Source organism: Chiloscyllium punctatum, chromosome 44 (genome assembly GCF_047496795.1).
Source record: "Chiloscyllium punctatum isolate Juve2018m chromosome 44, sChiPun1.3, whole genome shotgun sequence".
Lineage (NCBI taxonomy): Eukaryota > Metazoa > Chordata > Chondrichthyes > Orectolobiformes > Hemiscylliidae > Chiloscyllium > Chiloscyllium punctatum.
Window position 1 is genome coordinate 37,306,944 of NC_092782.1, and position 26,383 is coordinate 37,333,326.

At 40.3% G+C, this 26,383-nt stretch overlaps 1 protein-coding gene across 18 annotated transcripts in view; it reads left to right on the forward strand.

Annotated features, from left to right (window-relative positions):
* Positions 1 to 26,383, forward strand: part of magi2a (membrane associated guanylate kinase, WW and PDZ domain containing 2a) — a 685,460-nt gene that overhangs the window by 261,489 nt on the left and 397,588 nt on the right. For 15 of the 18 annotated variants that reach the window (XM_072562648.1, XM_072562647.1, XM_072562643.1 and 12 more), the window contains one exon: positions 2,269 to 2,385. In XM_072562648.1, the coding sequence (XP_072418749.1) occupies positions 2,269 to 2,385 (117 nt within the window). The other 3 variants (XM_072562644.1, XM_072562646.1, XM_072562645.1) reach the window with 3 other exon arrangements.

Sequence of the window (26,383 nt, forward strand, 5' to 3'; positions counted from 1 at the left end):
CTGGTTGGCATGGACGGGTTGGACCGAAGGGTCTGTTTCCATGCTGTACACCTCTATGACTCTATGTGACTTTACTCCATCCCTATGCATAATCCTTGAACACCTTTCGTTAAAAAAATCTCAATATCAGAATTACATTTACAATTAATCAAATGTCAATTGTTTGTAGGAGAGTTGTAAACTTTTATCTCCATTTCTGTTCAGAGGTGCCCTAATGAAGAGATTTGGGATTTCATGTGTAATTTAGCTTTATAACACTTATGTTCATGTCCTGGACTTCCCTACCTGAAACTTTTTTTTTAAACTTTGGCTACCTTATGCGCTCACTTTAACATCTTTCAAACATTAATCAAATCACCCTTAGTTTTTAAATTCTACGGAATAGGGTTTGTGTATTCCCCTCTGTAATTTATTTCTTGCAGGTTACCATCAAAGGTTAAAGTATGGGATTCAAAACTATGACAGTGGGAGCATTGTATAACTGAAGCCTGATTTCTACTTGCTTGTTTATCTGTGAAATAAAAGGACTAGCATTCCATTTGCCTTTCTGATTATTTCCTGCACATTTTCAGAACAGAGTGAAGAAGAGTCCACCTGAGTGGACCCAGATGTAGAATGCTGAGGGGTGGATGGAAGATGTATTTCATAGTGGTGCCAAGAGAAATTGTGATGAGTAACCCAATTCCTTTATGTCACAACAGTTTTCCCACGCCATAAGTAGGTGTTCGTTAGTCGCAGAGTGTTTTGGGGCCCCTTGACATCCTGAAAGGCAATATATTAAAAAAATTATTTATCTTTTTCTTTTTGAACTAGACTTTTTTCGTGTGTTCAAATTATCCACAATTATATAAGTTTGTTTTATCAGAAAAAAGCAATATCTGCAGCCGGATGAAGTTTATATTTCTAGTTTTCATGATAGAGAGTTTATACAAAAAGCATTCGGAGTACGAAGATATTGTGATGCCACCAGATACAAGATATTAATTGATAAAAATGCTAACGTTTGTTTAGATGTTATTAACCAAATATATTATATTTTTACAAATAGTATATAAAACAAAATAGCTAACTCATGCTGCACGTTGCTGTTTTCACATTTTTCATATTTCAAAACAAGTAAAAGTGAAAAATTTCAACCACCGATTTTAACTTAACCAAAATCAATGGAGCGTTAAATCAGAACTTGTCCTGATCTGGGAGGGCGGGTTAGCTTAAACCCCCTTGTTTACCAATCCATTTGCTGTTTTTTATGCCATGCCATGGCCTGGCTTGGTGCCACACCAAGTTACCGTGATGAATCGTCTCTATACAATTACATCATGTTTTGCCCGTGCCCGTATGTCATTGCATTCTCCATAATGTGAGTGATTCGAGCTTATGTCAGTCGTCTGAGTACATCTGTTGTTGTACGGACGGTATTTTCACAGGCTGCCAGAAAGCATCTGCATCAGTCGGCGGGCTTCACGTCTTGATGGAATCTTTCTTTGGTTTCACAGCCAATAGGAATGAGCGAATTGCTGTGAGCTGCTCCCTTGGGACCTTGCTACTGTATATCTCTGGTGCCTGCACGGACACGCTGTGACATTACGACAGACAGGGCAAGGAAGAGGTCAGCGCTGCTTGGCGCTTAACCTGTGAATAGGAGCAGGGCTTCCAGGCAAAAAATGCAGCAAGAATGAGTGCAACTGGAGTAGCAGTGCTCTGGTGAGACGGTGGCAGTAGACGAGTTTCTACGCTTTTCTTGTGTGCGCCGAGCCTGCAGCGACCGACGTTTCTTGTCGATGGGTTAAATTCTGCACTGTGGGAGTGGAGTGACCGACTACTGACAGTACGTTCGAGCTGTTTAGTCCCGTGAGCATAAAAATACAGGAATTTCTAAAAGTAGTTCCAGATTTTGGTTAAATCACAGCAGCTCTGAGGGCGTGAAATACAACAAAGAGTGAAACGAATTCATTTCCATTTCAGACCATGGAGATGGGCTGAACACTCGACTGAAGGAGTGTATCATTGATTGCTGTCTCTGGTGTGTTCAACCCAATCTAACAACTCGTATTGAGATTTGTTGGCTATCGAATCTTGTATGTTTTGCGTGAATAATTTATTTGCTGATGAGATAACGGTGAGCACTATTCCGGTACAGACCTGGGTGGGATTTGGTTAAACCCCGCTCCTATCGCTGACAATTCAGCAGACGCTACACACTCCTTGCTCTCTGACGACTGTGCTGTTTTCAGGAGTACGAAATGTAACCGTTCTTCTGTTTTACAGGAGGCACTGTTGACAAGGACCTTCGTCACTACCTCAATTTACGGTTCCAAAAAGGTTCGGTTGACCACGAACTTCAGCAGATTATCCGCGATAACCTCTACCTACGGACAGTACCCTGTAAGTATCGGTGTTCTTCCAGGAGTTTAGAAGAAACGAGATGGTTAAACAGTAGTATGTTTGTCTTATAATTGAGAATTAGTTTTTAAAAATAATAGCCAATGTGAATATTTTTTGTCGATATGAACCTTTTGAAATTAGATATTCATCAGGTCCTTATGTCATTGCTGTCAAGACCCTACCGTATTTTCTACATTTTTTTGGTTGTTGTGGAATATCGTAATTGATAGCAAAGGGTGGAATGAATTGTTTAATCGAGAAAGGCCTTTATCTTCTTGAAGTCATTTCCTTTCCAATTTTTTTGTAATATTGAGGCGTCTGTATGTGCTTTTTTTTTAAAAAATGAACGTTTTAAAGGTTAAAAAAAGAAAACGTTTTAGTACTCCAAAACCGGAAATTAGGAATTGGTACCATGTGCATGATTCTTGATCATGTATCAGAAAAAAACATGGAGAATAATTAAATGAAAACAATGTCTCAGTTATAGAAATGACTGAAAATAGTTCAAAATTGAGTAACAAGCCATGAATTCCAAACAAACAAGTGTGGTGCACTGAAAATTTGAACAAATCATGAAGAATGGACATATTTTGTGAGCCTGCACGCAGATACTGTAACATTATTAAAATAAGTTATACCAAAGTTGACATCATAATCTTCAGCTGGTCTCTTTAATATGGCAGTTTGTTGAAGCTGACCTTTCATCAAAAGTAAGTTGAATTGTTTTTGATATATAGAATGTTGTAGGTGCATACAATTTCACTTCATCTTTAAAGATTTAAGTCAGCAGCATATCCATGTTGTACAAAACAGCAGTAAACTGTTTTATTGAAGTTAAAATTACTTCGATTTCTTGAGGTCTGAATGTCTGAACAGGACTTTGGGTAAACAAAATTATGGAAATCATTTACTAAAGAAGCACTATTATAATTACATTAATTGTTCAAATATATTTTACTTACACTGAAGAATGAATTCTTGCACATAATTCTATACATTGTGAATGTCCATTGTCTGCTTATGAGCTGCATTGGGCAGAAGTGTAGGTTGGATGGCGGGGGGCGGTGGGGAGGGGGGGAGGGATAGGTGGTGGTGTGGTGGTGTGCATCCTCAAAGGTGGCTGGAGGGCAAAATGAGGAGTCAGTTAATCCGAGCACATTAGTTGCTTCTCCTGCCCTTGAGCCAGAATGATGCATGTTGAATTCTTGTTGGAAAATTACACTAACAATTAATTTTAATTGCAAGCAAAAAGCATGCTAGAGAAATTCAGTAGGTCCAACAGCATCTGTAGTTACAGAATCTTTGACTCTTTGTCAGAACTGAAAGGAGCTAGGAAAGGGTGGTTTTAATACTGATGATGGGAAGTGGAGTGCAGAGGATGGAGATGGTGCTGTGAGAAAAATGAAAGAAAGGACAGGCAAACAAAAGAATTGCTAATGATAAGCCCAGATGGTGATACATGCCAGGTAGGGTGCAAATGACAAGTGTGCATAGTAGAAAATGGGTTGGCTGTGCTGGAAATACCTATGCTGTATCCGTAAAAATTACCCCAAGCTTCCTGTTGTCTGCTATTTCAGCATGCCACAGTGTTTCCTTGCCAGCATTTCTGCCTCAGGTCTGCTATAGTACTTCAGCAAAGCCCAACGAGGAATGTCAACAGCCTAAGTAGCTTGCAGCTTTCAGAACTCATCATTGAATATAACAATTTCAGAATATGAACCTCCTCCTCTGCATTTTCAACCTGCAGCCACATCCCTGGGTCTTGTCTTGAATGGGTTACTTCTACCACAGTCAACCCATTTTCTACCATTCATACTGCTCATTAGCACTTCACACAGCATTTATCAACTTCCATTCCTTTTTGTTAAGCAGGAACTTTAAATGTGCCAAAATTACTTTTGACGTCATGATTCTGTCTGGACAAAGCTGCTCTGAAATTATCTTTAATAACAACAAACTACAAAATTGAGTAGCTACCCTGGTTGTTTACCTCTGCCTGCCACTATTCTCTAAATCTGAACCTTATGACCAGTAGAAAAATTAGTTGTCTATGGGGACACCGATTATGTATTATGGAAGAGAAGACAAGGAATGGTGCTGGCACTTCTGAACGAAAAGCTGAGAAGTAAGTATTTTATGAGCCAGATTCATGTCAGTGGGACACTAATGAAGTTTTAAACCTTATGTTAAGCTTCATGGATGAAATTTACAAGTAAAAATAGCCATTAGGTGCCAACAAGACATGGTCAGATTTTGTTAGATTTCAAAAGATACAGGGTTATTCCATAAAGGAATATGAATTGACCGAGTTTAACAAACCATGTAAAAGACTGCAGAAATTCAATTTGAAAATTCCTAATTCCATGTTTGTATTAAAATTGCTGTGTTATACTAATATGGCATGTATGGAAAGCCTTTTTAACTCAACTTGAATTTGTTTCTTGGCAAAAGGCCTTTTGAATCAAAGTTGCTGCTTTAAAACAAATTCTTAGGGATACAGGTGTTTTCAACAGTCTCTGGCACAAATGGGACATTCTACAGTGTCAGAAAGGATGGAAGATTTAATGATTACACCATTATGAGAACGTTCATATGCAAGGTGCTAGCATTAGTTGAATGAAAGAACCACAGACAGAAGGAATTATGAAGAGCAATTATCGTATATCTTGCAGGATTGGAGTAGAAATAATAGGTAAATTAATGTCTGTGCAACAGTTAACCTACCTTTCAAATGTGATCCAAATATCATTACAGAATAAGCTGCCAAAAGTGCAGGAAGAGTTTTTGAAGTGATGCGCAGTTCACAAATTGAAGAAAATTAATACAAAATCATTGTATTAATCATAAAAAGCCTTGCCTTCATTACCAGACATTAGACATTCATTTAATTACACCATATTTGATAGTGGTTGCATTTAGATTGTATGTGGAACAGATTGTTTCAAATGTTATTTAGATTCATCAGTAAGGATCAAAATAAATGCAAAGTGTATGAAAATTCTACTTGTTTGTGAATGGCAATATATTGAAATTACAGAAAAGAATAGTGATTCCATGTGGCATAGCAGAAATAATCTATTTTAGTGTAGATATGGTTATAAATGAGAACTCCTTCGCTGCTGTGCAACCCTTCCAAAAGAAGAGCATCGCTGAGATTCAACATCGAATGTGAATAAGCAATGAGATTTTGAAAGTTAATAGATTGGCAGATTAAAAAGATATATATTTTTGCATCCCCTTAACAAAATCTAATATTACTAATCAGAATATTAAAATGATGTTAATTCCAGTGATAAAAATTTCATTGAATAAAGCAAATTGTCTTAAAGTTACACAGTCCTACAGAAGGCCATTGGTATAGTTGATCAAATTACAAAGCTCAATGACAAGAGTAATGAAAAATGTGACATGTAAAGTGGACTGGAAGATGCCTTTTTTTAAGTCTTCCATACTTGGGCATTTTAAATTTGGTAGACATGGCAACTGGATTCTGCTCCTGCCAATAGCCTGTGGTGCTTCATAGATACCCAGTGTTGAATTGGTAGATCTGCTTGAGTTTTGTGCCATTTAGCATGATGAATGTGCCTCTCAACATGATGTAAGTCATTTTCAGTGTGAAAGCAGGACTTGGTCTCCACAAAGTCTGTATGTGGTCACTCTCACCAATCAGAGCTGAAAAATGTGTTGCTGGAAAAGCGCAGCAGGTCAGGCAGCATCCAAGGAGCAGGAAAATCGACGTTTCGGGTATAAGCCCTTCTTCAGGAATGAGGAGGGTGTGGCAAGCAGGCTAAGATAAAAGGTAGGGAGGAAGGACTTGGAGGAAGGGACGTTGGGAATGCGATAGGTGGAAGGAGGTTAAGGTGAAGGTGATAGGCTGGAGAGGGGGTGGGGGCGGAGAGGTCGGGAAGAAGATTGCAGGTTAAGAAGGCCGTGCTGAGTCCGAGGGTTGGGACTGAGATAAGGTGGAGGGAGGGGAAATGAGGAAGCTGGAGAAATCTGCATTCATCCCTTGTGGTTGGAGGGTTCCAAGGCAGAAGATGAGGCGCTCTTCCTCCAGGCGTCGTGTTACCATGGTCTGGTGATGGAGGAGGCCAAGGACCTGCATGTCCTTGGCAGAGTGGGAGGGGGAGTTAAAGTGTTCAGCCATAGGGTCGTTGGGTTGGTTGGTGCGGGTGTCCCAGAGGTGTTCTTCCCAATGTCCACCATGTCCAAGCCATTCAGTATTCTATAAGTTTCAGTGAGGACCTCCCATCCTTTTAAGCTCCATCGGGTATAGATCCGGAGTCCTCAAACATTCGTAACATGTTAAGCCTTTCATTTCTGGGATCATTCTCATGAACCTGCTCTGGACCCGCTCCAGGACCAGTATATCCTTCCTCAGGTATGGGGCTCAAAACTGCTCACTGCTACAACATGGAATAATCACCACCCCCCCCACCCCCCCGCTAATTTAAACCAGCAACACAGAAAAGATTTACCCCATGCTCTAATCCGTGAAAATTCAAGAGGCAAAGAACTATCCAAAAAGTCACTATTTAAAGTAAAAATTAACAACTTTATTTTTAAAGTCTAACAGAGAATAATTAATTAACAACTATTTACAACTCATTTATCTAAACCTTTCTTTTACCTCCCCCCCTCTACAATACTGGTCAGATAAAACCCCTGATTAAGAATTACAGAAAAATTCAAATTTCAAAACCAGCCTGCCGTCAAATCTTCTCTTTGTATCTTCGACTGTAGATTTGCTCTCCAGGTCGGTATTGATGTTCTTTTCTGTGCAAACACCTTCTCCAGAAAGGTACCTCACAGAGATTTCTCACTAGCAGGCGACATCTGTTGGTCTTTTGGCAGTTCTCTCTCAACTGTTCAATTTTTTCTGGTTTTATATCCCAAAATATCAGATTGATTCATTGGTTTTAATATTGTCAAAATACCAAATTCAGACTTGATTGGAGTTTGGTATCTTGGGGCATAATTTAAATTGATTGGAAAAATTTGAATTTGTTTTCGTCTCATAGCAGCCTAACCAGTGCTAGCTGTTCTGACCAAGCATTGCAATGTGACCCCTTGTTCCGGATTCTCTGTGCCTCTCTAAGTCCTTGCTAATTTTCGACTCTCTTAAAGGTACAGTACCCCTTACATCTTCATAACACTCAGAATACTCTCAATGTGTCTGACCAGAGCTTTATAAAGCCTCAGTTTTTAAATTCTAGTTATAGCATCCCCACAATGTGGAAACAGGCCATTCAGACCAAGACGTCTACACCAACCCTCTGAAGAGCAACCCACCCAGACCCATCCCCCCTAGCCTATCCCTGTAACCCTGCATTTCCCATGGCTAATGCAGCTAACCTTCACATCCCTGTAACTATGGGCATCTTAATTTGGCCAATCCACCTAACTTTGCATGTCTTTGGACAGGGGAGGAAACAGGAGTAATTGGCCGAAACCCACATAGGCATGGCGTGAACATGCAAACTGCACACAGAGAGTCGCCCAAGGTTGAACGAACTGGTGTCCCTGGTGCTGTGAGGCAGCAGTACTAACCACTGATCCACTGTGCCGCCTCTCCTCTCAAAATAAGTGCCAACATTATACTTGCCTTCCTAACTACCAACTCAACCTGCAAGTTTACCTTAGGAGAATCCTGGACTAGAACTCCTAAGTCCCTTTGCACTTCAGATTGCTGAATTTTCTCCCCATTTAGAAAATAGTCCATGCCTCTATTTTCTTCTACCAAAGAGCATGGCCTCACACTTTCCCATCGCCGTCGCCTCTCCAATTCTACCCAACTGTTCCCATATCTTGGTTTTCTGAACTTAGGTCCTTCCTCTCCGTTGTGGTAATATTATCATTAACTATCAGAACAACCTCATCTAACTTTTCCAAATTCCTGTTGTTTCTAAATGAAGATTTACCCTGCAAGATTCAAGTCTTAATCTGTGTCATCCTGCAGCCAAATCTCTGGAGTGGCTACCAGATTTTACTTATTCATTTTTATCTGTGTTTTCAATATCTGTTTTGTTTCAAATGCTATAAGCATTCAAATACAGAACCTTTTTGACTCCTTTACTCTCTTTGTAAATTCGAATCACATTTGTCAGTTGAGTTATTGATTCATACTCCAATCTTTTCCTGCTTACTATGTCCTATATTAATGCCTTTCTTGCTAGTTTTAACTCTACTCTTGATTTACCACATCTACTCAATGCAATCTCTTGCCAAACTAGAGTTTGGTATGTAAACGTTAGCTCAATTCCCTACATTCCCAACTATCTTAACCCCTTTCCCTCCATCCCTCACACTCCCTCCCACTCTCCTATGCATGCACAGTTCCTTTGCATGTGAGGTTATCGGAATTCTACAAGGTAATGTAGTTTCTTGGATTTTGCCTAGTGTGCGTTTCTAGTTTGGTACACGTGCTCAGGGGCAAGTGATGCCAAGTGTCAATGAACATTGCCTTAAACTTTTCAGAATATTCTACGCAATACATAAACAACAAAACTTTAAAATAACTGAGAAAATTGTAATATTGAAAAGATGAATTATCATGACACATCTACACTGAGACTTCAAAGAAGCTGAATGCTTCTCTATGCGAGAAATATTAGATATCACCATGTAGGATATGGTACTAAATTGCATGGAGAAGTTGCATGCGGTAGCTAGCAAAATATTATGGTAATGTGATTGTACTCTATATGGCTAATGTCTGATACACATGCAAGATGATGAAATGTTTACAGATCATAAGCAACAATATAGAGTAATTTTGACCCAATCCTGTTGACAGGAAACTAACAGGCTTCTGTTGTTTTAAATCATGTGATGTTACTTTAGACTTAATGAAAAGTAATATCTGGCAGGGAGTAAAATGGGCAGTGGTTATGGTTCATCAGTTTCCTGCTGAGTAGCTTAAATCAAAATAAGTCCAGTACATGGTTAAGCAGAGATGTGTATCTGCATTTCAAATACTGAAACAGAAAACCAAATGTCAAAGCTGATAGTTGGTCACCTGCCCTTCATCAGCGACAAGGCATATAACAACTGGCTCACCTGCCCTTGGCACTCCTACAGTTGCCGCCTCTGCTGTATTTTACAATGTCACATGGCATGGCTGCCTGCCAAACCTTTGTAGTCTAGCAGCATGCTGGAAGATCCCTTCTGTTCAAACATTCTGAATTCTACATGGCAATCTTCATCTGTAATTATTTACATTATTCTAATATACATTCCAACACTTTTTGATTAAGAGGAATCTGATTGGGTGGTAATCTGTCCTATTTTTTTGTGGGCAGAAAATACCTGGGCAATTTCCGCTTTTGTAAGATAGATGTCAGTGTTCTAACTGTACTGGAACAGCATAACTAGGGATGCAGATAGTTTGAAGAACATGTCTTCAGCAACTCCCTCGATAGCATCTTCCAAACCCATGATCATACTGTCTAGAAGGACATAGGCAACAGATACATGTAAACACCACCACATGCAAGTTCCCACCAAATCACTCACTGTCCTGACTTGGAAATAAATAGCTGTTCCTTCACTGTTGAAGGAAGTGACTATCCTGGAACTCACTCTGTGACAGCATTGTCAGTGTACCTACACCAAATGGACTGCAGCAGTTCAGGAATGAAACTCCCAACATCACTTCAGGACAACTAGGGATGGATTCCTTGAACGACTGTAAAAGAAAATTACTGGTGCCAAAAGCCTTTGCTGATTCCTGGACAGAACTATCTTCTCGATATGAAATAGAGTGAATGATGAAACTGGCATATTGCAAATGATACAACCTTGTTTTTTTAACATGGTTTTGTTTCTGCCAATAGACATGAGGAATTATTTATCCTCCAATTGTTTGAATTGTGAATGATGGTGGTGAATTAATAGTGAAGGACAGCAAAACCTTGATTTGACCCTTTGGTCGTTATGAGCTCATTTCAGCACTGTACAACGTGCAATATTTGTTTTTAACATTTATGTACCCCTGTGTTGTAACTTCAGCAGGTTAGTACCTCATTTTTATGGTATATCTGGTTTTACAGCTGATGTGTTCTCCAGCACTTCACATTGATCCAGAGTTATCCTGAGGCTTGATGGTAATGCTGGAGTGAGGGGTATGTTGAACCATGAGGTTATAGATTGTGATTGAACATAATTGTGTTGTTGTTGATGGCCCATAATGCTTCATGGTACCCTGTTTTGAGTTGCTGAATCTGTTCTACATCTATCCCACTTCCACTCAGCACAGGTGTTGTGGCACACAACATAATGGTGGGTTGTCCTTGGTATAAAATGGGGCTTCATCTCCACAAGACCTGGAAAGGGTAATTTCTACCAATATTGTCATGGAGATATGCCGCATCAGCGATAAGTAGATGCTGAGCACGAGGTCAAGTAAACTATTTTTCTCATGTTAGTTGACATACCAACTGTCACAAGGCATTATGGCAAATATCTCTGTTAGAATTTGGCCAGCTCAATTGGTTATGGCGCTATCAAACTCCTTTTGGTGATAGACACTGAAGTCCCCCAGCCAATGTAAGTTCTGTGTCCCTGCTGCCTTCCTTGCCTTTCCAAGTATGTTCAAAAGTGAAGGAGTACCAATTTATCAGTTGTATGAAGGTGGCAGATGGTAATCAGCACAGAATTTCTTTGACTCTGTTTGACTTAATATATATGTGGCTTACTGGTATTTGAGTCAGTAGTACAAATTTCCTTGGGCTACTGTCTCCTCTCAATGTACTGCTCAGCCACCACCTCTGGTGACACAGAAATTACCTGGGGATGATGATGGAAGAGCATGTCAGGCTGTTGCTTGATTTATTTGTAGGACAGTTTTCTCCATTTCAGCACAACTTCCCAGACAGAGAGGCCTGGGGCTACTGGAGCATTGGGGTTATTGAAGGTGGCAGGGGATATTGAAAGAGTTCTTAGCAAAATATATTGGGTTTTATCTTGAAAATAGAAGGATTGATGACAAAAGCTGGGGGCGAACTTTTTGGAAAGCTCTGTTTAGGCCCTAGCTCAGTCAGTTCTGATCACTATACTTTATGAAGGATCTTAAGACTTTAGCAAGTGTGAACAGGAGATTTACCAGAATGGTTTCAAGGAAGAGTGATTTTTAGCTACAAAATTAAGTTGAAGAAGCTGGAGTTGTTTCTCTTGGAGAAAATAAGATAGAGGGGAGATTTCATGGAGGTATACAGGATTTTAACAAGATTAGATAATGTAGTCAAAAAAAGCTGTTTGCATTAATGGTTGGTACAAGAAATGGGGGACACTAATTTAAAATTCTGGACAAGAAATACAAGAAGGATATGAGGAAGAACGTTTCTCAGCATTGGTAATGACCTGGAACTCACTGTGTAAGGAAATGATGGATGTGGAAATGATGAATGACTTCACCAGGAAATTAGATAGGCTTGAGAGAGATACACTTATATGGTTACATGGATCGGGATGGGGAATGGAACTGAATGGATTGTCCCACAGAGAAAAGGCATGGATATGTTGGACCGAGAGGCTTCCTCCTCAGCCATATTATCTCTTGAGTCTCTGGAGTAAGGTTTGTAACATTGACTGGAATGAGTATTCCTTAGTATCTGTTGCATGGTTGAACTTTTACTGTGTCCAATACATAGGTTGGTACCATTTGTTTATACAATTCTTAATTGACCTTTCCACAGCAGTTTAACACAAGTGCATTGTTTCCTACATCATTTCAGAGGGCATTTAAGAGTCAAGTACACTACTGTGGATCTGGAGTCACATGTATGCCAGACCAGGTAAGGTTGCAAGATTAATGGGATGTTAGAGAACCCTGTGGGTTTTTATGACAATTTTATCATCATGTCACTTTGTTATTTTCACTGTTACTGACAGCTTTTAATTCAGCCTTTTATCTAACCAACAGAACTGAAATTTCTTAGCAGGGTGTACTGGAGTTTAAATTTGTGACCATACAACAATACATCAGCTCTCGCATACTAGACCAGTACACCCACAACGTTACCATTCCCAGTAAATGATCTCCTTAGTGTTCATTCAAAGGATAAATTAATATCTTCAGGAATCCACAATGAAAAGAGGATGTACTGAAAATAAATAAAGCCAGTTAAAAGGGTAAAGCCCTTGGTCTGGATGATTGCATCTGTGTATTTTAAAATAGCTTGGAGAGGAGATAGCAGATGTATTGCTCCTCATATATAATTTTCTGGCAAAAAGTTGTGCCAGAGAACTATGGATAAGTAATTCCAGTATTTAAGAATGAGTACAGAACATGTCCATGAAAATAATGGAATTATTATCAAAGACAGTAGAAGAATATCTAAAAATTGAAAATTATAATTGTGATTGGTCAGTGTAGATTTCAAAAAGGAGGAACCTCCTTTAGCCTCATTTACTTTGCTGGACTACAGATGTAAAAATGGAAAAGAGACTATTTCACAGGCCATGAAAGAAAATGTTGCAGTTTAAAAAAAGCTAGCAGGATTCATTGCATGGTTAATCTGTAATCCACCACCTTGTAGTTTTGCTATGACAGTTTTCGTTTATCAACCAGTTATGAGGGTTCAGGAGTACTGCGTAGTAACAACTTCTCGATTGGGTATGACTTCATGTTTGGACAATACAGCTGAAACATCTGACCACTGAAGATAAGCTCTTCCCCCCCCCCCCCCACCCCCCCCCCCCCCCCCCTTTCAACACCTCTCTGTCTCTCTCTGTCTAGAATCATAGAATCCCTACAGTGTCGAAGAAGGCCATTCAGACCGAGTCCACACCAACCCTTCGAATAGCAGCCCACCCTGATCCACCTCATAACCCTGCATTGCCCATGGCCAGTCCACCTAGCCTGTGCATCTTTAGACTATGGGAGGAAATCGGAGCACAGGAAGGAAACCCACGCAGACACCAGGAGAATGTGCAAGCTCCATATATGTCTCCCAAGAGTGGATTGAAATTTTAAAAAAATTGTGGATGGGATTGCAGTACTTCTTATAAGCAGGAAGCTGGCAGAACATAGCAAGCCAGGCAGCATAAGGAGATGGAGAAGTCAACGTTTCGGATGTAAACCTTCTTCAGGACTGGGGATGGGTGTAAGGGAGCTGCAGATAAAGAGGTGAGAGGGCAGGGTGATGAGGTGGGGATAGGTAGAGACAGAGAGTATAACCTGGTTGATTGATGGGGAGATGAATCCAGTACGTGGCAGGGAGGAATGGAATGGAGGGGGAGGGTGTGGAAGAGAATTGGAGGATGGGAAAGGAGGTGATTTGAAACTGGAGAACTCAATGTTGAGTTCTCTGGGCTGCCCAAGCAGAAGGTGAGGTGTTGTTCCTCCAATTTGCGGTTTGATTCGTTGTGGCAATGGAGGAGGCCAAGGATGGTCATGTCAGAAAGGGAGTGGGAAAGGGAATTAAAATGAGTGATGACTGGGAGGTCTGCCTCCAACCTTCCCCATCCACCTGGTAACCCTTTGTACCTGCCCTAGACCTCTTCATTGCTGATTGCTGACGTGACATTGACCACCTCAATTTCTCCACCCCAACTCAGCAACTCCAACCTCACCCCGTCCGAACATGCAGCACTCCACTCTCCCTGCATCAACCCCTAGTTCACCATCAAACCCACTGACAAAGGTGGGTCTGGAGAGTGGACCTCTACGTTTTAATTCCCCATCCCACTCCCTTTGTGACATGATCATCCTTGGCCTCTTCCATTGCCACAATGAATCAAACCATAATTTGGAGGAACAAAATGTCATCTTTCTGCTTGGGCAGCCTACAGCCCAGAGGACTCAATATTGATTTCTCCAATTTCAAATAACCTCCCTCCCCATCCCCCGACTCCCTTCCCAGCCCTTCCCCTCCCTTCCATTCCTCTCAGCAAGCTACGGATTCATCCCTCCCGTCCACCAACTAGGTCAAACCTTCTATCTGTCTCCATCTATCCCCACCTCACCACCCTGCCACCCCCACCTCTTTTATTTGCAGCTCCCCTTACACCCAGCCCCATCCTGAAGAAGGGTTACACACGGAACGTCGACTTCTCCACCTCCTGATGTTGCTTGGCTTGCTGCTTGTCAACTTGGATTTCAGCATCTGCATTTTCTTTGTCTCTAACTACTTATAAGTAAGCTGTTAGCATTTATTGTAAGGGCTACATACATTTTCATGTGTTCAACTAGTTGGAGAAGTTTAATCGCAGATGAACTGGAGCCAGGAGTACGTACAAAATGGGATTCATCTGGCAACCAGTAGCTGATTGATTTGTGGAGCAGTGACCAGTTATCAATAGCAAAGGCCTTTTGTTTGCCAATAACCATTTTGGCTTCCACATAGCTAAACAGCTTGTGGATGTGAACAAGAAGCCTTTGGACCTTTGCAAAGGAAGGTATTGTCTTTATCTCAGGAGTTAAAAAAACCTGAAGCCTGAAGAAAGCCAATTTATATTCCCTCCCTGAAAGCCATTCCTTATAACAAATTGATCAGACATTTTATAAATCTCTATGTCCCTGCAAGCAGGTAAAAGTACTTGGACAAGAGAGACTTCGCTGAAAAGCAAGTCCTGACGAGCCAATCATCTCAATGAACATGTTGTCAGAGCCACTGAGCTACTTCCTCAGTTTTCCTTTCACGCATAGCATGTATATTTGTCTGCATGTGTATGGAGGGCATGTTATAAGACGTGTAGAGTTTTAAATATAAAGTTCCATGCCAACTGTTCATAACTGTTTTCCTGTCACTAGAATCTATTTATTTGTAATAAATAGTAATTCCTGATAAGTAGAGAAACCTGGTCCATGCTTTCTCTCAACCTCACATTAAAGTCAGGTAGAAAAGAGCTGTGTGACCACCAGGAAAAGCAAAGGGAGTCGGCAGAGAGTGCAGGAATCACCTGTGGCCATTTCCCTCGAAGACAAGTATACTGTTTTTGATACTGTTGGGGGGGGAGAGCGGGATGACAGTTAGGGGACAGCAACAGTAGCTAGGTAGGTAGCACTATGACTGGCTCTGGGGCACAGCAGGAAAAGTTAAAGTTAAACAGGACCTTAGTGATAGGAGACTCGGTAGTTAGGGGACAGACAGGGGATACTGTGGCCACAAACAGGAATCCACAATGGGGAGGTCCAGGGTCCAGAATGATTGGCTGCAGAAGGTTCTTGGGGTGGGGGGTGGTGAGCAGCCAGAAGTCTTTGTTGCACGTTGGTACAAATGACATAGCTAGAAATAGGGATGGGGTTCAATTAAGTAATTATAGAGGACCAGGAGAAAAGTTAAAAACCAGGATACCATTGGTGGTAATATTTGGATTACTTCCAGTGTCACATGCTAGTGAGAGTAAGAACAGGAGGATATGACATATGAATGTGTGGATAAATAATTGGGCAGGGAGTCAGAATTTTTAGATCTTTGGGATATTTTTTGGGGAAGAGGTAACCTGTTCAAGAGGGATGGTTTGCACCTGAACTGGAGGGGGGCCAATATCTTAGCGGACAGGTTTGCTAGTGCTACAAAGGAGGGTTTAAACTAGAATGACGTTGGGGGTGGGGGGGTGGGTGGGATCCTCAACAGCAGGGAGGCAAGTGCCAAGGTTGGAAGGAGATACAGTAATCAGCAATAGTAAAGTGAAAAGACATGTCAGACTGGAACACGGCAGGGAGCAAGGAATGTTGTTGGATTAAATTGCACCTATTTCAATGCAAGAGAGCTGACAGGTAAGGCGGATGAACTCAGGGATGTGCGACTGGAATATTATAGCTCTTACAGAACCCTATATAGCTAAGAGAGGGACAGGGCTGGCAGCTCAATGTGCCAGGGTACAGGTGCTTTAAGCAGGGCAAAGGTGGTGGAAAGAAGGGAGGAGGAGTTATATCTTTGATTAAGGCGAGTATCACAGCAGTAGTCAGAGATGAAATAATGGAAGGATTATCCAGTGAGGCTTTGTGGATGGAGGTAAGAAATAAGAAGGGGATGGTGATGTTATTGGGGTTGTACAATTGGCCCCCAGATAGTCAACGGGAATTAGAAGAACAAATATGCAGGGATACTGGGGAGGCCTGCAGGAACAATAGGGTTGTCATAGTAAGGGATTTTAATTTTCCTAACATCGACTAGGACTGCCAGAGCGTAAAGAGCTTAGATAGGATGGAATTTGTTAAGTGCATTCAGGAAAGTTTCTTCAAGCAGTATCTAGAGGGTCCTACTCGGGAAAGGGCAAAACCCAACCTACTCTTGGGAAATAGGACAGTGGTGGAGTTGACAGTGGGAGCACCTTGGGACCAGTGACCACTGTTCTATTAATTTTAAAATTAGACAGGAGCTTTCAGGGGTTAATTAGAGTGGTTTGTTTGCAGGCAAAGGAATCTCTGGCAAGTGGGAGGCCTTTAAAAGTGAGATAGCTAGAGTTCAAAGTCTATATGTTCCTGTGAGGGTGAAAGGCAATAGGGAACTCTGGATGCCAAGAGGTATTGAGGCTTTGACCAGAAAAAAGGAGGAGGTATGGTTCAGGTACAGGCAACTGGGATCAAGGGAAATCCCTGGAGATATAGACCATAAGACATAGGAGCTAAAATTAGACTATTCAGCCCATCAAGTCTGCTCCGCCATTCAATAATGGCTAATACATTTCTCAACCCCATTGTCCAGCTTTCTCTTCATAACCTTTGATTCTTTTGATACTTAAGAATCTCTCTATCTCAGTCTTAAACGTACACAATGACCTGTCTTGGCTTCCACAGCCTTCTGTGGTAATGAATTCCATAGATTCAACATTGATTCTTCTGGTTGAAGAAGTTTCTCCTTATCTCCATTCTAAAAGATCTTCCCTTTACTCTAAGGCTATAACTTCAGGTCCTCTTCTCTCCTATCAATGGAAACATCTTCAGTACACCTACTCTGTCCAGCCATTCAATATTCTGCATGTTTCAGTTAGATTCCCCTCCCCCCTCATCCTTATGAACTCCATTTAATAAAAACCCAGAGTCCTCAAATGTTCCACATATGTTAAGCTTTTCATTCCTGGGACCATTCTCGTGAAGCTCCTCTGAATATGCTCCAGAGCCAGTCCATCCTTTCTGAGATATGGGGCCTAAAACTGCACACAATACTCCAAATGTAATTTGACCAGAGCCTTATAGAGCATCAGAAGTATATCCCTGCTTTTATATTCATGTCCTCTCAAAATAAATGCCATAATTGCATTTGCCTTCCAAAGTAATGATTCAATCTGCAAGTTTATCTTGAGAGAATCCTGGACTAGAACTACCAAAGCTCTTTGCACTTTAGATTTCTGAATTTTCTCCCCATTTAGAAAATAGTCCATGCCTCTTCTTCCTATCAAGGCGTATGATCTCACATTTTCCCACATTATACTCCATCTGCCCACTCTCCTAACCTTTCTAAATCCTTCTGCAGCCTCTTTGCCTTCTCAATGCTACCTGTCCCTCTCTCTCATTGTCTGAGCCAGAATAACCTCAGTTCTTTCATCTAAATCGTTAATGTATAATGTGAAAAGTTGTGGTCCTAACACTGAGCCTTGCGGAACACGACTTGTCACCAGCTGCCACCCTGAGAAGGACCCTTTTATCCTCACTCGCTTCTTTCTGCCAGACAGCCAAGTTTCTACCCATGCTAGTACCTCACCTCTGACACCATAGGCCCTTATCTTACTCAGGAGAAAGTTCGGACTGCAGATGCTGGAAATCAGAATCGAAAAATGTGATGCTGAAAAAGCCGTTCAGGCAGCATCCGGGGAGCAGGAGAGTCGACATTTCGAGCATTAGCTCTTCATCACGAATGAGGGGTGGCCCAATGGGGCTGAGAAATAAATGGGGGAGGTGGGTGGGGTTGGGCAGGAAGATAGCTGGGAATGCGATAGGTAAATGGAGGTGGGGGGGGGGGTGATGGTGATAGGGCAGAGTGGGAGGGGAAGTTAACATGTTCGGCCACACGGTGGTGGGATTGTTTATTGCATGTTTATTGCATGACAAAATCAAACCATTGCCCCATGATATTTAGTAATAATTGCCCTCGAGACTAAGAATTCTGAGTACAAAACAATCGCAGTTAACCGAGCATCAATTATCCAAATTTTGGATTCTCCAAACAAGGTCCTGTAAATTGTTATGACAGTATATAAAAACACACACAATGAGAGAGATGCTTACCCACAATCACACACAGGACATCCACCAGGACAAAAACAAATCTTTCGTAATCAAGCATTAACAACAACAACAACCAACACACGAAAAGAAAATGAGCTGCAACCTGAATTTCCAGTTCTTCAGAAATGTTAAGTACCTGTCCCTATCAGCAATGCCACTCAAATTAATGTTGAATTTTTTTTCTCCTCCTGGTTGCTTGTGCTCTCCTCTCTCTCTCTCTCTCTCTCTCTGCTAGTCACTTTCACCAGGAAAATGGGGCCAAGGCTGGAATTTGCTGATTGCAACTGAACAGGAATTACTTTATCCTTGCTAGTGGAACCCACTCGCTTTGTCCTACACTTCTACACACCCACACGTGTGCGCGTGCGCACGCGCACACTTACACACACACACACACTCACAAAATGTTGAGGGGGTGAAAGACATCTGACGTCAGTCACTGCTCAGGAGTTGGTACAAACACAGAATGCACCTGAGTGACAGAAATTTCAATTCAGATGTTCAATATGACTTCCTTTTTTTCCGATCAGATCTGTTATCCAAACAGTCAGTTCCCCGTCCGTCATGTTCAGATAATTGAGGTTGTTCTGTAACACCTTTCGTGACTCTTCCAACTGTTTAGAAGGTACAAGTCAGGTGTGAGATGAAGTACTGTCCACTTGCCTGGATAAGTGCAGTTCCAACCGCACTCAAAAAGCTTGACACCATTCAGGACAAAGCAGCCCAATTAATTGGTAACACAATCCACAAACATTGACTCCATAAGCCACCAACATGTGAACCAGTATGCATTACAAAAAGTTACCAAGGCTACGTATACAGACCCTTCCAAACTTGTGACCTCCTCTGTTCTAAAAGGACATGGGCAGTAGATGCCATTGGTAACAAGTTCTGTTCCAAGCCACATGCTATTCTGTCTTGGAACTGCATTTCAAATTTCCTTTATTCAGGACTGAGTCAACATGCTGAGTTCCCTTTTATTGCAGCATGGTGATTGGTGAAGTTACATCTTGTGCTTTAAGTTAATATTGCTATCTGTGCATTAGGATTACACTCTGACATCTCTGGGCTGTACATGTCTGTATTTACATTGCCCCCAGAGGCCGTTTGTTCCTTATCTCTAAGAAAAACTCTGCAACACTCCTGTAATTGTATCATATATAAGTTATTAGAGCTCTTTGGTATAATATCTAAGACTTCTCTCTTCACTTGCTCATTCTAGACCGGTGTCTTCTCTCTTGCTAATGTCATAGTCATGGTTTCAGTTACATCATCATGTTTCACTGAATTTCATTATATCAGCAATTAATCATCAATTCTGAAACTTTGAGTCAGCTCAAAGGACTACATGAACTTTGTGATATTGATGTTATGGCCAAGAATCTCAGCTCTGACAGGTGGACCAAGACTTAATGATATATAATCACCTTTGCAGAAACACACTTCTTTGAGAGGTCTTTCCATCTCACTTTATTGCCAATCAGGCTGTGGAATCATGAATTCTGATTGGGTTAGGATTAGATTTAGGAAAACAATTAGATTTACATTAGTTTTGCAGCTAATCTTGGGATGAGAATTGGATTCAGAATTAACTTTATGGTTGGTGCACCTTATTTGCAGCTGAAACATTATTGAAAGGAGATTTAATTGAAGCATGAGGAAACTCTACACTGGATGAATTTACAGGATTACACTACATGACATGACCCTGGGTATATGATTGTGGGTAAAAGGAAATCTATAACTCTTCTATAGGCATATAAACAGTAAAAGGATGGTTAAAAGAAGAGAAGGGTCAATTGGTGACCAAAATGGGAATTTATACATTGAGACAGAAGGCATGGCTGAGGTATTGAATGATGCATTGCGCCTGCCTTTCACCAAACAAGAAAGTATTACTGTAATGTACAGAGACTTTCAAAAGGCATTTAATAAAGTGCCAAAGAAAGGCTTACTAGCAATTTGAAGTCCATAATATAAAAGGGATAATGGTAAGAACATACAAAGTTGGCTGAGTGACCTGGAAAAAGATAATAGTGGTGAACAGTTCATTAGGCTGGAGGACAGTCTCTAGTGGGATTTCCCATGGTTGGTATTGGAAACCATTGCCTGTCTTGTTTGGGCAACTATAGTGAGATTCCTCAGTGGTTGGTTTTGGAAACCATTGCTTTTCTTGATTTATATTCATCACCTAGATGTAGGTGTGCAGGAGATAATTTAAAAATTTACAGATGACTCAAAACTTGGAAGTGTGAACTGTGAGAGGAAAGATAGACTTCAAAAAGACATTGACAGGCTGGTGGAATCGGCAGTCTCATTGCAGATGAAATTTAGTGCAGGGAAGTGAAAAATCTTTGGTTGAAAGAATGAGAAAAGGTAACATAAACTAAAGAGTAAAACTCTACAAAGGGTGCTTAGGAACAGAAGGGCCTGTTGACATATACGTACAAATAATTGGAAATGGCAATTTAGTTTGAGGAAATAATTAAAAGCCAGATGAGATCCTGTGGGGCTTTATAAATCCAGACATAAAAGTACATAAACAAGAAAGTTGTGGTTATTATTTATGAAAGACTGGTTTGGCCTCAGCTGGAAATTAGGAAGGATGCAGAAAAAATGGTGTGAATGGTGTAAAAGACTTTATTATGAGGATAAACTGGAGAAGCTGAGGCCTTCAAGAAGAGAAGTTTGAGAGGAGATTTGATAGCAGTGCTCAAAACTATGAGGGGGTCTAGACAAAATAGATGTGAAGAAACCACATTGGGATCTAGCTTGGCAATTGCTGAAGTTTGCTGCTGGATCTGGGCTTGTTGACTCATTTGTTCCTCAAATTCTCTGGTGGTTCATTACACCATGACCATAGTGATGATAAGCATGCTAATCTAGGTGACCTCCTAAACCTTCCTGGTGCTTTCTTCATTGTACTCCCTATTGACCCATCAGTCCTGAGCTTTCACATGTTCCCACTCAACTCTTCCATTTAAGTACTTGTCACCCTTCATTTCTCCCTGATACCCCACCCTACAGCTTAGTTATGCTAACCATCATGATGTACTGTCCCATCTGTCATAGCCAAGATGTGGTAATCAAATTGATGACCCATCCCTCCCGCAGCAATCTGTATCCTTAAGTGCAATATTGTCTCCTGCTATTAAATGTTGAGTTGCCCTCATCAAAATTATCATCCCTCTAAATCCCAGTATACTGTCTCCAATCCTCGCAGTTAGAGTCATAAAGCTGTACAACATAGAAACAGACCTGTTCATGTAACCATTCAGATGCCTTTTAAGTGTTGTAATTGTGTAGATTCACCCATTCACCCATTCAGTGTCCTGATAGCCCCCTTGACTTTCAATATAAAGAATACCAAAATTGCCAATGGGCCAATCCCTGACCCACTTGGAACAATAGTACCACAATGAGTGATCTGACTCCTGAATGATCTCTTTGTAGTTCCCAGCTGAGTTACCATTATCCCTTGATTGATTGCACTGAACCTACATGACTCTATGGTCCTCCTTGTCATTTGGTTGAAGCACAAAGGCTTTGTGTCATTGAGAGTGTTTGTCATGTAAGTTGCTGATACGTGATGTAGTTGTGATATTGATGTAGGATGAAGCTGAGTGGCAACATGTCGAGCTGTTGCCTGATAACTGCTGACAACCATGAAAAGCTGCTGGCTTCATATCTGTGTTAAATGGCAAAACAGGACCGAAGTACAGTGATGCCTGTAAATGTGAATGAGGCAGCAAAGTTAAAAAGGCAAGGCTTGACTGCAATATTGTGAGCATCCAAGTAAGCACAAAGTGAGCGAGGGTTACAAAAAGCAAAGTGAGATGCTGAGATGCATCCTGTTCCAATGCATGAGATGTATGACTGTCCCTAGGCACAAAGTGCCCTGGCTGCAATGAAAGTTGTTTATATGCTCCAAAAACAGAATATGGAAGTGGTGAACTATATTCTAAATCAGTCAGAGGTGTTTCATGTTGATGTGTGTGTCTGATGCCAACTTCCATGGATTAAGTATACAACTGTTTGTTGCCCATGCAGTGTGCCCAGAGGTGTTAGGGAATACAAAGAACCCTTTCAGACTTTAATATTGGCAATTATTACTGTCTAGTTTCTCTCTATTGCATGGGAAAATAGCAAACTGTATTCACAAGAGGCAAATATATAAAATGTATATAAAAGTATTGAGGCACTAATGTAGGCAAATAGATCTCTCACTGCTCACAAGTGAGTTTCTCATTTTGCTATTAAAACCTTGGTTGGAAAATCAGAATTATTTTCTCAACATTGAGAACTAATTTTTCTGCTGTCATATTTTCCCAACTGACTTGCCACCATCATTCAATGGATTGGAAAACTCTGCTCTCTGTCATTACTCAAAACTATGACCTGAAGCACTTTTCTTTACCTGTTCAAATTCATCTTGGTTTTTTTAGTCGATTTGGATATTTTTGAATCATGTAAATATTATCGCAGGAGGCAACCACCTTGCTCATCATACCTGTACTGCATTAACGTCACGATAGAATTATTCACTTTAATCCCATTTCATTGCTTTTTCTCCATCTACTTTAATATTTTTCACTTTTAAATATTCTCCTCGAGGGTTATATTTAACTTCAGTTCAGTGGCTATTGACAGGAATGACTTAGAAAATTTAATAATCATCTATGTGTAAAATATTAATCCTTTTGTTTAAAATTTTTACTGCTCATGCTAAAATATGTGCTTAGAATTTTTTTTGGTGCAGAATCTGGACTCTGTTCAAACCAAAACATCTGATCAAGCTATGTGTGTCTTCACTGATCTTCCTAGAGTAAAAGTGCTTTTTTAGTCTAGATCTTAGTGCTAAGGGTTTAGTCTAAGTGCTTGTCTTCAAAATTGTTTCTCTCTCTTCCTAAACGCAGTGATTTTGCATCTTTAGAGTAGAGCAAGAGGATAATATATTTGACAAAATTAAGTCAAGAACTGGTACTTAGTAAAATTAACCAAAACAAGAAACTAACATTAGAAAGAGTCATGGCTGACAAAATATCTCATCCTGGTTTTTGTTTTGTAGTTTTTGAAAAGAAATAGATGAAAAAATTGCAGATACTTTATCATAATTTTCCAAAACACTTTCAGTTTCAGAGCTGTCTCTGTAGCAAATTTACAATAAGTCCTCACTTAAAGTGTGATTGTATTCCTGAAAATCTCAACTTTAAGTGAAATGACTTTAATTAAAGCATGAATTCACATTGGAATCAATGGCAAAGCCAAAGTTAGGTTCCCATAGACATTCCTTGCTCAAGAAACAAAAACAAGGTACAGGTCAAAGTACTGTATGGTGCATGTGGGGTTCTGTGTATTCCAGCTAAAATAACTGTAAAACAATTGCTAAATATAAAAGGAATATGATATACAGTGCAGTACATTTGTGCTTAAAAACAATTACTCCTCGACAATACTCTAATACTTTTAGATTGTACAGGCCCCATTTCATGGTAGGCATTGATCAGTCGATGTTAGTTCATGCATGAGCCTCTGCCACTAGATGGAGCCCAGGACTTCAATGCTTAACAGGAGGTTGCAGATACAAGTTGAAAAGAGCTGAACAAAGCCCCAGGTAAGAACAGAGGTGAAGGCAGAACTGGAATACAGGCTGAGTACCTCACCTCAATTGAGTGGAATGCGTGACCTATGCTATGACACAGACTGACAGCCAAATGAAATCAACTTCCCTGTCCCCCATTCACAACAAAATTGGCCCATGTTTCTAGCCAGTGTTTTTGAATGACGAGTATCAGACTCTGTGCATAACTGATATCAGACTCCACGTTCATAGCAAAAACAAAAGATTTAACAATTTAAGAATATTGTAGCTTTAGCAAAGCAAAGTTAAACAGAAGGTAATCTAATTAATGTCTATGATTTAAACCCAATTTTCTTTGATTCCAGCTACCCACCTCCCCATGCACACAGATTTAGAAACAGACATAGTTAAATGTTAAATCAAATGGAGGAAAAAAAAGAGGACTAACTGGCCAGCTGTTACCACTATTCATAACCTCATAAGCACCTGTGGGTCACCTCCAACTTTTACAGCTGTAAACCAAAAATAATAAAAACAAAAGGTAAAATAATGAAGGTCTCAACATGAGAGCATGTAACAAAGACAGTACACTAATTACAGATAAGTTAAATTTTCATATAGATTAGAAAATCATATTGGCAGAGGTGGCCATGAGGAAATATTCAGAGTGTATTCAGGAATGTTTCCTGGAACAATATATTATGCATCAAATCAAAGATCCAGTTATCTTGGATCTAGTGATGGATAATGAAACAGGTCTAATAAGTTTAAGCAAGTTTAGTGTCAGAGTGAAAGATCCTCCAGAAAACAGTAACCATAACATGGGAGAAGTTAGCATTCAGTTTGAGCGGGAGGAATTGGGGCAGAAACAACTATGTTAAGCTAAAAGAAAAAGTGCAATTACAAAGGAATGAGGACAGAGCTGGCTAGAGTGGAGTTTAGCAGCAAAGTTAAAAATCACACAACATCAGGTTGTAGTCCATCAGGTTTATATGGAAGTAGAAGCTTTTAAAGTGCTGCTGCTACATTAGGTAGCTAGTGAGGCAGGATCATAGGACACAGAATTTATTGTAGAAGATCAAATTGTCATACAACTGATGTGATGTATTGAACAAGCTGAGATTGCTGCTAAGCCTTTAATCACTTAGAATGAGTTGCAAGTTTTGATTCATAAATATGAAAATCCCAGAACTTCTTTCAAGTCACATTCCTGAGACAACTTAAGGTTTTATTAATAAGTGACATCTCAGCTCAGACAATGCATTAAAGATGTGAGGTTAGAGTCTGTCTGAATTCCAATCTTGAGTCAGATCAGTTCTGTTTCTAAAGTAGGAATTTATAAAATGTCACATGGACTGACTGCCTGCAGATGGTGTGCTTTTTGAACAAAATAGAATGTTGAGGACAATGGCAAATGTTTAAATATGTTCAAAGTAAAGGCATATCGCAGTGAGGCCAAAGGATTCTAGGAAGAGGATAAGTCAGTCGGGGAAGTTTAAGATCACATCAAATTTAAAAAAAAAGGTTAATGGGTAAGCCAAAAGATTGGGAAAGTTTAAAAAGGCAACAAAAGACAACCAAAAACAGAGGGGGAAGATACACTGTGAATGTAAACTTATAAATAATATCAAGATAGACAGCAAGAGTTTCTTTAAATACATAAAAAGGAAGTGTGAAACCAAAATGAATACAGATCCCTGAGAAAACGAAGCTGGGGAAGTAATATTGAGGAATCAGGAAATGACAGAGGAGTTCAATAAATAATTTGCATCAGTCTTTGCAGTGGATTTCCAAAATTACTAGATCATAAAGGGGCAAAAGAAGGAGAGGAAACAAACACAATAACATGAGAGAAAATGTGCTAAGGAAACAAATGAAGCTAAAGACCAATAAGTCCCCTGGATCTGATGGGATGCATCCTAGGATATTCAGAAAAGTAGTTGCAAAGATAGCAGATGCATTCCAAGAACTTTTAAGTCCAAAACGATTGGAAAACTGCCAATGTAACCACTTTATTTAAAAAGGGAAGGAGACAAAAAGAGTAACTGGAGACCCACTAGCTTAATATCCCCTACTGGCATTCTCCCCATGTCTGCGTGGATTTCCGCTGGGTGATCTGTTTTTCCTCCAAAGTCCAAAGATGTGTGAGTTAGGTGGATTGGCCATGCTAAATTGCCCTGCAGTGTCCAGGGATATTCAATCTAGGTGGATTAGCCATGGGAAATGTAGGGTTGTGGGGATTG